General features: G+C 34.9%; 2 protein-coding genes and 1 pseudogene across 6 annotated transcripts; 1 reads left to right on the forward strand and 2 right to left on the reverse strand.

Moving 5' to 3' along the window:
- The first annotated feature begins 940 nt into the window (after positions 1-940).
- LOC100815733 (pentatricopeptide repeat-containing protein At5g43790-like) lies at positions 941-7,066 on the forward strand (annotated as a pseudogene).
- On the reverse strand, positions 5,275-6,933 carry LOC100816269 (LOB domain-containing protein 38). The gene is made up of 2 exons (XM_003555243.5): positions 6,750-6,933; positions 5,275-6,021 (listed from the first exon to the last, which is right to left on the reverse strand). The coding sequence occupies exons 1-2, from the start codon at positions 6,931-6,933 to the stop codon at positions 5,690-5,692; spliced, it is 516 nt and encodes a 171-aa protein (XP_003555291.1). The 3' UTR covers positions 5,275-5,689.
- A 2,607-nt stretch (positions 7,067-9,673) lies between the features above and the next one.
- Positions 9,674-16,153, reverse strand: LOC100818944 (BTB/POZ domain-containing protein NPY2). Of its 5 annotated transcripts, none has more exons than XM_041013285.1 (6): positions 15,932-16,153; positions 15,491-15,679; positions 14,134-14,249; positions 12,575-12,644; positions 10,705-11,877; positions 9,674-10,465 (listed from the first exon to the last, which is right to left on the reverse strand). In XM_041013285.1, the coding sequence occupies exons 3-6, from the start codon at positions 14,193-14,195 to the stop codon at positions 9,899-9,901; spliced, it is 1,872 nt and encodes a 623-aa protein (XP_040869219.1). In that variant the 5' UTR covers positions 14,196-14,249; positions 15,491-15,679; positions 15,932-16,153; the 3' UTR covers positions 9,674-9,898. The 5 variants fall into 5 exon arrangements, with proteins under 5 accessions (XP_040869219.1, XP_040869218.1, XP_003555987.1 ...); XM_041013284.1 differs by having other exon boundaries at positions 14,134-14,908; positions 15,877-16,153; XM_003555939.5 differs by having other exon boundaries at positions 15,491-16,153.
- Between the last annotated feature and the right edge of the window lie 83 nt (positions 16,154-16,236).

The following is a 16,236-nucleotide window of genomic DNA, read 5'->3' on the forward strand; positions in this document are numbered from 1 at the left end:
TGAATAAATTATCAAGTATGATATGAAAAAATTCAATTAGGTTATGAAAAAAAAGTGTAATGTATTATGATACTTTAGAAATTAGTATTTTAGTATCGTAATGCATCAGATAAATATTTATTGTATATAATTATAATTAATAATAAATAATTATTTTAAATTTATAAATTGTATTATAATTATATTTTATAATTTTAAATGTATAATTTGTATTTTAAATTTATAATAAATAATTTAAATTGTAGTATAAAGTTATCTTTAAATTGAAACGAAAAAGAGATTTAAGAAAATTAAATATGTAAATAAAGATAAAAAAAACATTATTTTAAGATGATTGATTGAGATATTTTAAGAAAATCAATTTATAAAGTAATTATGTATTTTTTCACTCAATTTTGAACAAAAATGATATTTTTAATTATAAAATATATTTGGAATTCTTGTAAAATTTAAAAAGTATTAATTTGATCTTTAAAAAAAATTTGTATCAATTTAGTTTCTGTACTAATCTGATATGATTAAACAAACTTATATGTATAATTTGATTATAAAATAATTAAATAATTTATAACTCTTAAAATGAATTAAATAATTTTTTATGGTTAAAAATTCTTAAAAGTTACAATTTTGTCACTTCTTAGGTGATTTCTTGCATTTTTTGATGATATTAGGGGAGAATATCAAACAACAACAAGTTTGATTAGATCAAATTAATATTTTTTAAATTTTATACTCATTCCCAAACATATTTTATTCTATTTTTAATTTATTTTAAATTTAAATATGTTAAAAATCCCTTAAAATTTTAAAAATTTGGTGGGAAATCTATATTTTTCGTCATAACTTATTATGTACCCACGAGTTGGACACATCAGCCATATACATATATAGAGTCACATGAGAGGTATCAAACGACAGGACGTGTCACCTAACTTTTTTTTATATTTAATTTAATAAATTATTTTATTAAAAAAACAGAAAATAAAGATAAATATGTGCAACTAACGGTGGCTTGCTTCATTTCCCCTATACTCTCGTTGCCATCATCGTCGTCTTCCTTCTCCTCCGACAAGCCCTGTGCCAAGAAGCTCTTCTGCGACCAAGAGGATCCCACTCACTATGGCTTCTCCACCGTTCCCATTCCCCTCATCACCAACTCCCTCGTCAACAAGTGCGATTCTTTCCCCGTCCTCCACCGCTGCGTCTTTGACCCCTACACCCCTCCAGCGCCGGCACCGGAGCTGGAGCAATCCCTGCGGCTGAATAGAGGCTCTGGGATGCCTCCTCTACTGCTGAGATTCCGACGGAGCGTGTAGGACCTCTCTGTTCCTTCGCTGGATAAGGCTCTGTCCTATCTGAGCTCTGAAGAAATTTCCGCGCGTAATTTCGTGGTATGGAGGGTTGAGAAATTGAAACGTGAAATTAAGTTTTGATCTTTTTGGGTTTGGAGTAATGGGTTTTTTTTTTGGTGTGTGTGTAATTGCAGAGGCTGAGAAGGATGAAGGAGTGTTTGAAAGAGATGAGACACTGGTGGGATGGAGTTATGAAATAAGACGAAGAAGATGGAGGCGAAAGAGAAGAAGAGTGTGCAATTGTTGCTGAAGATGACAAGGTCCTAGCTCAGGTATGCATGTGTGTATATGGCTTAGTCTTCTTGATCTTGGACTAGCGACGAGAGGAGAACCAGCTGAGGAGGTAGGGATGGAGGAGGGGAGGACAGTGTTGGTGGTGTCATGGAAGGAGGGGGAGGTGAGGAAGCCAGTGATGGCGACGAGGAGGCTGGTGGAGGAGGAGGTGTAGTCCTCGTTGTCGACAGTGTAGTTCACACATTTGGATGGAGACTAAGGATAGAATTTTCCACAAAAGATTTAAGGAAGTAACCAGAAAAAAAAAAATTCAGAGATCAATTGCAAAATTAGAATACATTGGAGGATTTCTAACATATTTAAGTCTTTATCCTATTACATCTTAGCCCATCCTATCATATTTCAATCCGCTTTGTTTCATCATCTACCATCAATCTAAATATACATAAATAAGAATAAAGTGAAACGAAATATTATTAGTTTCTTAAAAATGAATAATGCCTATGAGTAGTTTTTTTATAACTCATAATAAATGAGAAACCTTAAAGTTTATATATTAAAACAAATCTTTTAAACCTAGAAACACACTCTAAGGAGATATCTTATTTTGCTAAGAAAGAAGCTCTTAATGCAAAAATTTATAGACACAACAGTGAAGACAACAGCCCATCTACTTAACCCGCCCGTGGAATCATTTTTGGTTTTGTTTTTCTGCACGTGTTCTGATTCTTCATTCTTCTTGATGCCAAGAAAATTAGATGAATTGGATTCTTGAGATTCACATGGATTAGAGCATGTCTCAAAGTTTAAAGGGTGTTTACAAAGGTATTTAAATATTACTTTCAATAAGATCCTCAAATCGACAACGAAAATTGAATTAATTGGATAAATCTTTGTTGGTGATTCTTCATTCTTTTGAATAAGGTGGAAAAAAAATGTAGGAGAGGGTCCCAACTCCCATGTAACGGTTCCTATTATCAACACAAACACCAATAATTTTCATTGAATCAGCCTTGTGTTATTTGATGATACTCTTCAGTCTTCACTTCAATTTTTCCATTTCTAAGCCCACCTTATTTTTCCGTATCATATCATATCCAATTGGATTATATTTATGCCCCTCAATATAATGCTTGTCTCTTTTTAAGTTGATTTATTTCATGAAATTGAAACCCAAAAGCTAGTAGCCTCATGTTGAACCACCCAATTCTCCAAAAGTTGCAAAAATGCCACAACCTCAACACCCTTAAGCAAGTCCATGCCCAAATGCTAACAACTGGTCTTTCACTTCAGACATACTTTCTCAGTCACCTCCTTAACACATCCTCCAAATTTGCCTCAACCTATGCTCTTACCATCTTTAACCATATCCCAAGCCCAACACTTTTCCTCTACAATACACTCATTTCTTCACTGACTCACCACAGTGACCAAATTCATCTAGCCCTCTCACTTTACAACCATATTCTCACCCACAACACCCTGCAACCCAATAGCTTCACTTTTCCCTCCCTCTTCAAGGCTTGTGCCTCGCATCCATGGCTCCAACATGGTCCTCCACTCCATGCCCATGTTTTGAAATTCCTTCAACCCCCCTATGACCCCTTTGTCCAAAATTCATTGCTCAATTTCTATGCTAAATATGGAAAATTGTGTGTCTAGATATCTGTTCAATCAAATTAGTGAACCTGATTTGGCCACATGGAATACCATGTTGGCTGCCTAGCACAAAGTGCAAGTCACGTTCGTTGCTCAACCAGTTTTGAAGATGCTGATATGTCCTTAGAGGCATTGCATTTGTTCTGTGACGTGCAGTTGTCTCAGATAAAGCCTAATGAAGTTACACCTGTGGCATTGATTAGTGCATGTTCTAATTTAGGTGCACTTAGTCAGGGTGATATGTATTCCAAATGTGGCTATCTTAATCTTGCATGCCAATTGTTTGATGTGTTGTCTGACAGGGACACTTTTTGCTACAATGCCATGATTGGGGGGTTTGCAGTTCATGGTCATGGGAATCAGGCACTTGAAATGTATAGAAAGATGAAACTTGAGGGCCTAGTTCCTGATGGTGCAACTATTGTAGTTACTATGTTTGCCTGCTCTCATGGTGGATTGGTAGAGGAGGGCCTGGAAATTTTTGAGTCCATGAAGGGGATTCATGGGATGGAGCCAAAACTTGAGCATTACAGATGCCTAATTGATCTTCTTGGTCGAGCCGGGAGATTAAAGGATGCAGAGGAGAGGCTACATGATATGCCCATGAAACCAAATGCAATTTTGTGGAGGTCTTTACTTGGTGCAGCAAAACTTCATGGCAACTTAGAGATGGGGGAAGCTGCTCTCAAACACTTAATAGAGCTAGAACCTGAAACAAGGGGAAACTACGTGCTTCTGTCTAATATGTATGCTAGCATTGCTAGGTGGAATGATGTGAAGAGAGTGAGGATGCTGATGAAAGATCGTGGGGTTGACAAGTTGCCTGGTTTTAGCTTAGTGGAGATTAATGGTGCCATGCATGAATTTCTCACAGGTGACAAAGCGCATCCATTTTCAAAAGAAATACATTTGAAGATTGGGGAGATAAATAGAAGACTACAAGAATATGGTCACAAGCCAAGAACGTCAGAAGTTTTGTTTGATGTAGAAGAAGATAAGGAAGATTTCCTCTCTTACCACAGTGAAAGGCTAGCTATAGCGTTTGCACTAATAGCTTCTCCTTCAAGTATGCCTATAAGAATTATAAAAAACCTTAGAGTTTGTGGGGATTGCCATGTTTTTACGAAGCTAATATCAGCGGCATATCAAAGAGATATTATAGTTAGAGATCGAAATCGGTTTCACCATTTTAAGGATGGGAGTTGTTCTTGTCTAGATTACTGGTGATACTTTGTTCGTCTTACAACAAAATCAATACCTGAAAGAAAAGTATGAGTTGCTACATTAATGTGAAATTCATTTTATTTAGTTTAACTTAAATGAGTGTAGTTTTTATTTAGCAGATGACATGAGAAAAACTTCCATCAGATGATATGAATTTAAGCTGTTAGACGAAATTAATTTTAGTTCTTTATTTTTGTTCTTATTGCCAATAATTCAGCCTGTTGACACCACAAGGAAGGGCTCACTCCATGTTGAACGACAGAACTCTGCAATCTCATGCTATGCTGGTGCTGATTGAAATTGTAAAAAGTATTCAAAAAGAGGTGATATATCTTTTTCCTGAATGAATTTTAATATTTGAAAATAGTGTGATTAGCATTTGATTACCATAGGAACAAAAGTGTATTTAAGTCTAAATTTTTACTGTCGTTGTTTCGGTTGCTATTACTAACTAAAAGAATTAAATTATACAAACAATGATACTCCAGTATTGATATCATAGTCACATTTCATCTCACACATTGCCGATTTAGTATCTAGCAAGGTATTCATATGCTGTAAAAATCTATTTTCCCATCAATTATTATCATCAAATATTAAGACAAGCAATAATAATCCATTGAGAAGTACTAGCAAGACTTTCTTTAACATTTTTTTTCCAACATTGTCTCTTCTAATTTAGAGGTGAGATTCATCAAAACTTATGATTTTCAATAAATTTCAATTAATAAGTGTTAGAGAAAGTATTCATAACACTCCAAATGTTAACGGATTAACTAATTCATGGCCGGGAAAGTCTAAGAAATCAAGAAAGATTTTGCTTATGCCCATTAATTAGTCCTTACTTACAGCAGATTGTATTGGTAAATAAGAAAGTAAAATAAAAGATAACATTAAAGAGTTACACCTAAGTTTGCTCCTGTTATTGTTGTTATGCTAGCTAGTCAGAAACATTGACAAAAGTAATATTTAATAGATACTCATCCAATAATAATAATAATAATAAACAATAAGCTTAACAAGCTATTAGAAGAAGATAAATGCTAATCGGTGTTCTTAGGATACTGGTTAAAAAACTTAAAAATATAAATGTTTTTTTTATTGAGAGACCAAAAATTATGTTGTTTATAATTTTTTTTTTTACTCTTATAATTTTTAGGATAAATATTATTTTTTTAGTTTCTTTATCAATATCCTAATAAGATTGATTAACAACATGATTAGAAGAATAGTGTAAGGAGGTTGGTTTGACTTTGAGGGGCAGAATCCAGTGGTCTACTTCCGAACGTGGAGATCTCGGATTCCTCCTCAGGGGGTGTCCCCACATGTTGCTTCTTGGGCTGGTGACACATTATTATTTCACCTCCAACCATCACTCTCTCCACACTTGTTATTACTTGAGGGAGTGGGGTCAATGCAGCACCACCTCGGAGCACTTTCTCCACGCCCATTTGGCAGAGGTGCCAGTTCCCAGTCCACAACAGCCCCACTGCTCCATTCACTGGATTTATAGTACGCCCCACTGCTTCATAAAGCAGTGACTGAAACAAAGCTGCCAGTACCACATACATATATACCACAATTAAGTCACAACTTAATTTCCAAACTTCTTCACACACAGAAATAATAAATAAATACAGCTCCTCATTATTGATATATACTAATTAATTATAGTGGTTAGTTACTCATCAATGATATGTCACTAATTTATTGACCAGACTACACCCGCTCTATAGAAGAATTTCTTATATATTTCACTTAATTTTAGTCACAATTGTGCATACTAGAAATACACACACAAATTTGAGTTTATATATATAATTGTACAAACATTATCCTCATCCAAATTTAACGGAACAAGGTTTATCAGATAGAAGGTACTTGTAACTCAATATTGTAAAGATAACATTACTCCAACTAGGCACCTCTGGCTGTGATGCTGTTAATTTAGAAAAAGATTAAACAATTCGTATATGGGACCAGTTGACATATAATATTATTATGATTTGATGTAGATTAGCATCTCTAGCTAGCTAGCTATTTGAAAGATTAGTGATATAATCTCCTGCGGCAATTGCTTATAAGATTCTTAGACTTAAAAACTACTGCAGTTCTTATCTTAATAATTGCTTATATAAGTAACAGTTCTTAAGAATTGAGAAATAATAGTAGAACTCGTTTCAAGTTTTGCTAACAAAATTAAATGAACAGAAATCATGTATCCACATTTATAGTATATACTTTTGTAACTGTTTTTCATGCATCACATCACATGCTTACCAGATCTTTGGTTGGAGGGTACGGAGGAAAGGAAAGACATGAGAGTGGCACGGCCGAAGAACTTGGCGACGAAGAGGGTGGCGTGAGCTTGGGCTTGTGGGTTCTCTATCCACACTAGGCAATGTCGTAGCATGCAGTCGTCACTGCAACCCTTTCTGAGGACTCGACAACCATTGCAGCTCATCTTTTTCTTCTTAAGTTTGATCCACACCACACAACAATCTTAATTATTGTACATCTAGCTACTAGACTGGAACAGTGTATAGGGACAATATATCTTAATTAAATGGTCATATATACTTACCTAGTCTTAGAAACAGAAAGGATATGATGCAGGTTTTATAGGAAGGAAGGTCATGAGTTAGGCATAATATATAAAGTGAGAGTGGGAACATGCATCATCAATTAATCAACCAAACCCTTGTTCACTTCTCTGTTTATTAATATAATAGTATTAGAATAACGTTACTCATATATAATTTTATATTATATAAATAAATTCAACCATGGTTGAGTTACTAATGGGTAGGGGTCATGTGGAAACAATGTACGGCTAGATAGTATTCCAAAGAAACGGGTGTTCTGGGCCTGCTCAGGTTCTCCGCAGATGTTGGAATTTCTCTATAGTTGGATTCCCATCAACGTATATCTATTTTTCCAACCCATCAAGTTCTCGCTTGATTCTCCATTCAGATCAATGTAAATGAAATTCTCTATTGTTCTCATGAATATAGTGATCCATATAGTTTATTACTATATGATAATGTTGCAAGATTATTTTTTATCTTCTATTAGTGAACGCTTTCCCATGTGCTTTTCAAAGTTAGCTAGTGAGGCTGTAATTGAATACTTTTTTTTTATATTCTGATTTGCAAGAAATCAATCTTGCAATAATTTCCACCCCAAACTTGCTTAATCAATTGAGCTTGATACCAATTGATTAAAAATGTAGTATGATGTTTGATCATACATGACACAAGGATGATAATTATTAAGCTGGCGTATAAAGCTACATATTACATATAAGCATTGGATGTTATGATCAGAAGTTGGATACGTGGCAATTGGCATCTTTATCCGGAATGGACCACATCTACATCCACATGAAAAGAGTTTGGCGTATTTCCCAACAAATTAATGTCCGTGGAGAATGGGATTCCAATTAATTAGGTTAAACTTTCGCAGCTAAGACTTTTGGCCTTATATACATGCATCTTATGTGGTTAAAGGCGACTCCACCATGGTATCAAAATTGCTGTTATATTTAAATTGGGGGGGCAGGACCCAATATATCCCCTGCTTATGCTATACTATAAATTAAGATAGATTAGGCCATACAAATTTCAAAACTAGTTTGTGAAAGAGGGACTATTATTGGTGTATCTTCATTTTAAACACAAAGGAGTATCTGTGTCCCTTCAATGTATCAGGAAGACAAATGGAATTTGGGCATTATTATTATTACTTGTTGTAGACGCCTTTCAATTAATTTGACCTTTCTTTTGTTGAATCTAATCTCAGTTGAAGTTGGAAAATACCCTCCTCTACCCTTCAATTTCAATACGCAAATAATAATTGTGTACAAATATTGAATAACCATTTTTATGACAATAATTTCAGTTTTGCTATTTTCGTATCTTGATCAATATTTTGTGTATAATAAATAACCATTCCTACCGCTTCGATTTTAACATTTGGTCACTCCTTTGTAATAAACGAATCTTGCTTTTAGATTTTGGAGTATAGCTCGGATGAAGCTGATCACACCTTGTGACAGAAACGAAGTAGAGAAAGGTACAACATCCACAATATATATTAACCAACTGAAGTTAACAGATAGGTTATTAAATGCTACTATAGCATAGAAACTATTGGTTGCATTAGAAATATTTATTCGTGTTTGATTGAACTAGCTGCCGCGGCACAATTAACTGGCCTATGGAGTAACCTTGACTTTATTAATATATTATCATTAATCCAACCTAGAAAGATTGGTTTGCGATTAATGGATGCCGGATTACAATTAATTTTCAGTGGCTGTGACGTGCATTTTAAAGCATGTTTCTGTGGATTTTAGGGGAACAAGTTTGTTTCTTCTGATATCTGCTAGATAGTAAACAAATTGGATAGTTAAATTACAATTTCAGACCACTACTCACCTGCCTAATCTCACTGTATTTTTTTTTCTATACCCTTTCCGATCTCAAATATTTTTAAAAAAATAGAATTAATAATATTTAAAAAAAATCATAATTAATTAGAAAAGTTAAGATCATTTAATTTTATTAATCTATTTAAAAATAAATCTTTTTCTAAATTATCATCCATTAAAAATTGATATAGCCATTAGAAAAACAATCTCAATTAAATAAATATTTTGATGATAATTTTATTAAATAAGACAAAATTAGTTAAAATTTACTTATATTTAAAATTAACATAAGTTTTTTTTTTCTTCTTTATATTCAAGATGAAAAGTAATGAATGTTGAAGTCTCACTTTGGATTACAGTCGAACTAATTCTCCATTGTACCATAGTGAAATAAATGAAAATGAATCTTCAAAAAATCTACAAGTGGACATTAAATTAGATGCAAAAACAGTTGGTTTGACTGCAAACTAGAATAATGGTCCACAAAATGTTAATGCATGTGTTATCAGGCAGTCTCTCAGACCCCTCCACAATAATAGCTTTATTTTAACCACCAGACGAATTTACTATTCGCACATCTTTTATAGAACACTCTTGGTTATTCAAACATTAGGCACGAAATAACAGACCCTGAGGTCTTGTCAGATTTTCACCAAAACACATGACAGTAAGTAACTGCTGTTATGATTACAGTGGTAAGTGGTAACTATCTGTTTATACCATCAGGTTCCTTGAATGGTTACTAAGAAATGGGGTGAGCTTTCAATTCCAATGGAGTGCAAAGGGCGGTTTGAACTACTATTCGATAGAATAGATGTTTGGATTACATGATTTCCATTCTTCACAATTCTACTATTTTAAACTATATGTACTCTACTCAATTTAGAAAAGATAAACCACTAGTGTTGGGGAATCTTGTCTTGGTGAAACTAGTAAAAAGAAAGAAAGAAAAGAAACAATAATAGAAAAGCCAACAAAATGAACCAAACTACTACTTTCAAGAAACTGAATGCCTCCTATTTCTGGATGGAGTAGATTTGGCTTCTTCTGGGTTAGCAGAACTCATACTCTCTGATGAGTCTGAGCCACTATTTTCACCTTGTCCCCCTTTACTGGCCCAAATCTTAATGAAAGACTTCTTTGACTTGAGCAACCCTTTCACCTTGCTCATGACAGCTTTGTCCATGCTGGGTTTGTTGTCTCCATCTTTGTCATTGTTTCCAACTCCATTGCTCAGCCTCAATGATGCAAGTTCCTTTCTTAATGCCTTCAGCTCCTCAGCTGTGGCCACAGCATCCAACTCGTCTTCTGGGTTAGTTGTCCCTGACCTTGAGCTTCCATTGGATTCATTGTTCAAGTCTTTGATTCCTCTAGGTATGTCAGGAGTGCTGGTACCTGATGATGCAGCAGTCCTTAACTGCTCAAAGTATAGTACCTGCACGACTACACGCAATGGTAGTCTCTCGTTTTGCACTGCATGCAAGCACGCGTCAACTGATAGCTTTCTACAATCCATCAGCTTGCATATCCTCTTCTTTTCGCCTTTGTTGATCGCAGGGTGCTCCTATAGTGTTTGGAAGCAAGGAAAAAGTAGAATAAATGAATTAGTTACCTCCACATACAACTTTCTAAAAGGAAGTCACTATCAGACAGCAAATGCTAGTGGTGAAGCTAAAATATGACTGTATATTGAGCACATAGTTTTTTCTATATTGAAATACCAGAGTGTAAAAGCACACTATAACAAATCTAAAATGAAATATGCAAATTGAATCAAAGAATTCCCTTCTCGAGAACAGTTACCTTAAGATATGTATCAATAGCCCTATAAAGGCCATCATGAGCTGGACGAGAGATGCTAGACACTAACTCAGCAAGATTAACAAACTCTGGCAAAGGTAAATTGGGATCTTTTGCTATTTCAGCAAGGTACTCATCTATGAGCTTTGCAACCATCAGCTTGGAAGCATCTGATAAAATCCCTGGTTTTCTTATCCCCTCAAGTTCATCACCCCCAACTGACTCAATCTCAGCATTGCCATTCTTCATAAAAAACTCTCTAACAATGTTCTGTACTATACTAACATCATAGATTGTAGCCCCATCTGGTGCTTGAATCAAAATATCACTTACAGAAGCCTCCTCCAGTTGCTGCCCAATTCTCTTTACCAGCTCTTCTTTAGTCCTATCTCCTGATTCTACAAAAATGGCCGCTTTCAATAACTTGAGTAAGAACCTACAAGGAACACTGCCTTTCTCAGTAGGCAGCAACCACACTATAGTTTCAACTATTAAACGATGCTTTGACACATCCCCACACTGGATCATACCCTTGCTGAAATTTGGCAATCTTCTATAAGCATAAGCTTTCAAAGCTTCGCCAATTACTTCATTAGATTGAACTGCCTTGGATTTAATATTTGTAATCACAGACTTGTACAAATCAACTTCAAGCTCACATAAATCTTCAACCCACCAGTCTTTTGGCACCAGTCGAGTTCTGAGTCCATTCTGGTTTGACTCAATTCCATTTTCCTCTGGAAGCTTCTTCCGGTTATAGGTGTAGGACCAATCGACTTTGGATACATCAACACATGCCTTATTTGCTATAGATTCAATGCAATGGCTGACAACCTTTAGGTCCTCAACCAAGGGTAACATAGACTTTGAAGTCTGAAGAAGGATGATTGAATCCTTCCAACTACGGAAAATGCTAGAGCTAAGGAAAACATCAATCTTGTAAATGAGGTTCCCTTTCTCAATGGCCTCATGCATTCCAAGATACTCTGCTGCACATCGAGTTGCTATTACGTTGTAAGCATTGAGGGTAACAGTCATGCCATAGCAAAACTTAGCACATATCTCAAAGGTATTTGCACCACCAGGAATGTCAGAAATTTGAACTTCATCTACATTTTCTTCATTATTGAGGGAGATCAATGTCTGTATATGAGAACTCTTCGATAGAAGAGGAAACTACACATCAAAGGATTTGGTATATCAGTAACATAAAATGAAAACTTGAAACCAAATTAATTTAGCTGTTTATTTGGATGTTGTAACTAATATGAGCCATGTTTCCCAACCTCTACAGTAATTTTCAAGTAATAGTGGCCCAACCAGATTCTTTGTAAATCTCAGTTTTTTTTTTAAAGGCTTGTAAATCTGAGTATTAACTCACAACAAATGGAACTTAAAACTGTTCAATTCAACCTCAACGGGGTTCACAACTTAGCATAGGTCAGTAATTGCTCTGCTCTCTATTAAGGTCATGCATGAATGACCCACTTTATCAGAGCAATAATGTACATGTAGACAAATACTATATCTATTGAAATTTTTGTTACCGTGTGCCCTTTTAGTAAATGTTGAGGAATAAAAAACAGAAGAAATTACATAATAAAAGAAGACCAAACGGCCCCTAAATATCTTGAAAATCCAAAAACCATAAATAATGCTATTTTTTTTTTGTTTAACATGAGTCCTATGGGAAAATAACATCAAAGAGCGAATCATCCTCACCATACATTATTAATATATTGGGAAATGAATTTCTAACAGTAACTCCAGAAATTGCCATAAATAATTGAGATTTGAGACTTGTAGAATCATTAAGTGCCAATATGGAAATTCTCAGCTGGAGACTAGACAAGTTTACTGGGCTGAATCATACCTTGTGTAGATAAAACTTTATATCCCCTACACTAACAACAATATCTGACGCCAACTCACTTGCCACATACCTGCACATGAAATGCATCTTGAGAAAAAATTGTCTGAAAATAGGGTACATAAAATGAAAAACATAAAAAAATAGGCAGAAAGTATGGTGGCTAGGTTTTAAGAAAATGATTGAAAATCTTAAACCTTTTCCCTCTTCTGAAGTTTCTTTTACCCTCTTTTTAATTGTCTTATTCAGCAACTCAAGTGGACTAAATATACTCAGATTAAATGATTTGAGTGGGGAAGACAAAGAAGAGAAATAGTGATAGGAAAATAATGTGTTCGAATATTCAAACTTCAGGCTCAACATGTGAAATCTTATAGTATGTAGTTTTACATGAACCATAATTATCATGCTAAAACCCTTGTTTCTAAAGAGAGTATTCAACTAATATACAATGGCTTTTGAAAGTTTGCTTTAACAACACCACAAACACGTTCCAAAGAGCTTCTTCTCAAAGCCCAATATGGATTCAGCATGAAAGCTAATCAGTTTCTTTGCTAATTTTCTGCATACTTGATGCAGCTACATAGCAAAAGATGCTGTGTGCTGTAGTTATTACGATATGTGCCTGTTTGTGTTCTGCCAAAATTTAATGTCTAAGTTTTGGATGATATGAATCAATGTTGCTTTTTAAAAGGGATTTGAAACAGTGTAAGGTAGAACTGATGAAAAGTGATGTTGACAATTGGGATGGGTAGCCAGTATCAATATGTTATAAAACTAGCATAATTTGCATATGACAATACCAAAGAATAGTTTTAGAGAATATAGAAAATGCAAGTGGATATAGTTTATTTCTTTCACATCAGTCATATAAAAGAATGGCAATAATTTGAATAAATAATGGATAAATAGTAGTGTGTAACAACACTGCACTTATGAAACAGTAGTTACAGGAGAGTAAATGGAGAAAAATAAAATAAAAAGACAATTTAACGATCAAAGGAATGTATGAATCCTAGCTAGGGCGGCATAATGTGCAGCCATAGGCCAATAGCTATGAGGTGCGGGGCATGTTTATTATTCATATATCTAATATTTAATAAGCTACATTACCCAGCATTATCCTTTTGTGTAGTATTTTTTATTTATTTATGCCACACATTATGAAAGATGGAAATCATTCACAGATAAAAATAGGAAAAGATTACAGTTGTTCCAATTAAAAACAAGAAGAATAAGATGGAATGAAACAAAAACGTCTCCTTAATCACAGAAAAGCTCCTTGAAGAATGAAGTACATCAGGGGAAATCAAGACTAAAAGGAACTGTCAAATTCCTTCAATTACCACATTCAAAACAAACTATAGGAACTAATGAAAGAACTTGTTGGAAGAACGCACATGATGCTTATCAGATTATTTAAATTTATTAATGTTTGAATAAAAAAAAGGAACAACAACAGCAGCAGCACATCAACAAAAGTAATTCACATCACAGCTAAAAATATCATCAAACTAGTAATAAACAACAATGTGTATATCAAAGAGAATACATAATCTCACCTAACATTGTTCCCATCAGTCTGAAAGGTATCTGGCTTAGAACCAAGCTTCATGAACTTCATCTTGACAATATAAGATCTGCTTCTTCTCAGATGATGCCGACTCAACTGAAGCAACTAAAAAAAAAATCACCACTACTCAATAGCCGATTTCTAAATCCAATAAGTCGCAGCTAGCCCCACCAAACATTCCCAGAAAAGGAAAGAGAAGGCAACCCCAGCTCTGAGGGCCAACTCACTGAGATTTATCCAAGATTATTGTTGTTGTTGTTGTCTTTAAGAGAGAAAAGAGAGGGGTTTATAGAGAAACAAGGTTAAATAGTGCAACAGAGTGTGACCGAATCTTGACAGCAAACAAGGCAGAAGGGTGAATGAATAATGAGAGAGTCCAATTTTTTAAGCAAAGGTTCTCTTAAATGGGAAGAGACTCCAACAAGAGGTTGTTTCCTTGGTTGGCGGCAAAGCCCACGGAGCCCGGGCGCACCCAGTCAGCTCAGGGGACATAGCCAACAGAGTGTTAACACTAAACAATTCTCAAACCAGAGACACAAATCTGACTCCACCTCACTTTCCCATATTTCTTTATCTTTCACTTTCTGTTTCTTTGGTTTTTAAAAACCAATAAAGATTCACACCACCAAGACCTCTAGTGCCCTTAAAGCTCCAAGTTCCAAATCCAGCATGTGCATATATATAACTATATCTACACTTAAAATGCTTTATATATGTATATATATATATATATATATATGGTTGAAAAGTTTGAAAACCTGCAACTGAAAACAGCATCTCGGTATCAGTTGAAAAAACCACCAAAACTGTAGACAGCAAGAATCTTTTGCCAAGTATGGAATAAATGAAGAAGATCACGAATATGGAGTTATTATAGTAATGAACAATCATACATCAGCTACTTGCAAGAATATATCATAAACAAACTTAGGCTACTGAAATCTGAGGAATCCACCAGAATGTATCGCAGATATCTAGTAAAATAATGAAGGCAAGATCATAACTTTATGCCTCTGTGGTGCTGTGAAACTCTCAACCACACATGAAGAGATATGCCTTAGATCAACTAGCACCAAACTTCACTCTCCGTGTAGTTCCCAACAACACCCAACATCCCATTTTTTAAACCCTTGATGTAGAGATAAACAACTACACACACGCATTGCTAAAAAAGCAAATAACAAAAAAAAAACATAGTTGACACCCCTTTTGTTAAATTTAGAGGGAAAATATTATTTTTATAGAGAAAAACAATAAAAGAATATGAGAACACAACATAAGCAACCATGAAGTTGAAGGTAACAGAAATAAAGGTAAAACAAGATGATGGTAAAGCAGGATCTTACACGAGCGAAGAGAGTCACACACAGTGGGAGTTCAATAGAAGATGGACAAGACAAATGGTGCAGTGCAACAGGTGTTGTTGCTGTGCATGACAGTGTGTGTTTTGTGTATGGAGGAGTCAGGAGCACCAAACTGAGTTTCAAGTTTCAACTTTCAACAGAGGCAGCCAGCCACGGAAGCCAGAGAAGCAGCTGAAGGAGAAAAACAAGAAAAGAAAAAAGTAAAAAAAAAAGAAAAAGAACAATTAATCAGAGAATGAGCTGATATGGTTTCTTTCTTTCTTTTTTTCTCATGCATCTGTCTGTGTAACACTGTAAGCACGCTAAATGCCAAAGTGTTATAGTAGTTTTAGCAAGCCTTAAAGAAGAGAAGATTGCCACTTTGTTACACTTTTTCCTAATGCATTTTGGTCTTTGATTTGAGGTGAGAAAGTGTGTGGAGACCATTCAATTTCTGGGGTGCACGTTGCTGAGTTGTGCACGCCAAAACTGACACTTAGCTTTCTCTTTTGCATCTTCCCTTCAATAACGCGGACTCCTATACTGTAGTATAGTAAATGAACCTCTCATTAAATGAATGCCTTAGTTCTGAATTCTGATCAAAGGCAATGTAGTAGTGTGGTGTGTAGCTAACTCAGTCCTAATACTACACCCTTTCATTTTCATCATCACTCACCTCTTTTTCCTTGGTGGACAGTTGGCAAGACTTGTTTTTAATTTCTGCCTCAGGAAAATCCTTACAATTTCGA

Source organism: Glycine max, chromosome 20, assembly GCF_000004515.6.
Source record: "Glycine max cultivar Williams 82 chromosome 20, Glycine_max_v4.0, whole genome shotgun sequence".
NCBI classification, from domain to species: domain Eukaryota; kingdom Viridiplantae; phylum Streptophyta; class Magnoliopsida; order Fabales; family Fabaceae; genus Glycine; species Glycine max.